The 1,342-nt window shown below is 47.7% G+C and overlaps 1 protein-coding gene across 2 annotated transcripts in view; it reads right to left on the reverse strand.

Annotated features, from left to right (window-relative positions):
- Positions 1–347: 347 nt before the first annotated feature.
- Positions 348–1,342, reverse strand: part of exd2 (exonuclease 3'-5' domain containing 2) — a 7,250-nt gene continuing 6,255 nt past the window's right edge. For both annotated transcript variants that reach the window (XM_032511081.1, XM_032511080.1), the window contains exon 10: positions 348–1,231. In XM_032511081.1, coding sequence (XP_032366972.1) covers positions 1,015–1,231 — 217 coding nt within the window. In that variant the 3' untranslated portion in view covers positions 348–1,014. The remainder of the gene's footprint in view (positions 1,232–1,342) is intronic.

Below are 1,342 nucleotides of genomic sequence, written 5' to 3' on the forward strand. Positions count from 1 at the left end.
GGGTATTTATCTATCACATTAGAGTTGGCACCTTTTGTTCACTGTGCAGTTTGGATTATGTAAAACGACGTCGTGGTGAAACTGCTGGAAACGGAAACGAGGACATGTCCTGCTGCTGAGACACGTCTCCGGTCAGGTTTGGGGATTAGGAGGCCCATTAAAACATGAGCCAGGAAGAGGTCCCAACCATCAGGAGGATCAGCAGCAGGACATAAACATCAAGAGGTTCAATGACCAACTAACCCAGCCAACTGGACTGTCTCCCCCTGCTAAAAAAAAACAAACAACCGAGCTGGAACCCAGTCAGGCCCCGAACGCACCTCGAGACCAAAACTCATCTTTCCAAAAACAGGGAAAAGATGGAATTTGATTTAAAGATGCTTCTGGGGAAATTTCATCTATTGACTTAAAACAGACAATAGACTGAAAACAAAAGCAGGGTGGAGCACCAAATAAATGAAGGTCATATTATGTCATTAATACCCTCTCTGCAAAGCGATCACTTTATTCTGCGACTGGTAGCTGCTAACCTGCAGGGGGGATGGGGGGTGCATTTAGAGGACATTAAGAGCAGGCTGCAGCTTCTTCTAAAAATCTGTTAAATTTCAAAAATGTTTACTTTGTCATAAATAATTATACATTTATCATGATAAAAAAAGTGTCCGTATGCCATTGCATGACGTAGCGTTTTTCAGATTCAGTGCTGGATTCTTTCCCCTAGCGGAGTCTTAGTTCATTCAGGATCTAGGTAGCAACCTAGCAGCAGCTTACTGGCACTGGAAAGTAAGTGAAATGTCGTCCGATAGCGATCGCAGATTAAGTGTATTTACACACACACCCTCTCATCGTGGGAACTTGAACATGCTGTTGACATTTCCTTAACATTGGTCTCGGCTGGTAGATCAGTTCATTTGTCCGATCACCAACTACAGCGTCTTGGCGTGTGACGTTAAAGGAGTGGCTGTGGAAGTCTGTGAGTCCACCCTGCAGATCCTGGGCGGTAGCTGCTCCTGGTCAGTTGAGTTTGATGGGCAGGTCCTCTCCGTATTTGCGGAGGAACTTGCTGTGGTTGTGGTCAACGGACCAGAGAGGAGGCAGGTGGCGAGGCTGCATGGTGGTGAGGAAGTGCTCCCTCCAGCGGCGCTCCAGGTCCATCAAGCCCCGCAGGCCCTGCTTGGCAGAGGCTTGGACCACCTTCAGACCGTGAGCCACGTACGCCTCGTTGAAAATCCTTCAGAGGAGAGAGGAGCAGTCAGAGGGTGAGAGCAGGCTCTTTAAAAGACTGCGTGTTCACAGATCAACGGGACTATTAAAGACTGCGTGTTCATAGATGAACGGGACT

The sequence above is a fragment of the Etheostoma spectabile genome, unplaced genomic scaffold (assembly GCF_008692095.1).
Source record: "Etheostoma spectabile isolate EspeVRDwgs_2016 unplaced genomic scaffold, UIUC_Espe_1.0 scaffold314, whole genome shotgun sequence".
NCBI classification, from domain to species: Eukaryota; Metazoa; Chordata; class Actinopteri; order Perciformes; family Percidae; genus Etheostoma; species Etheostoma spectabile.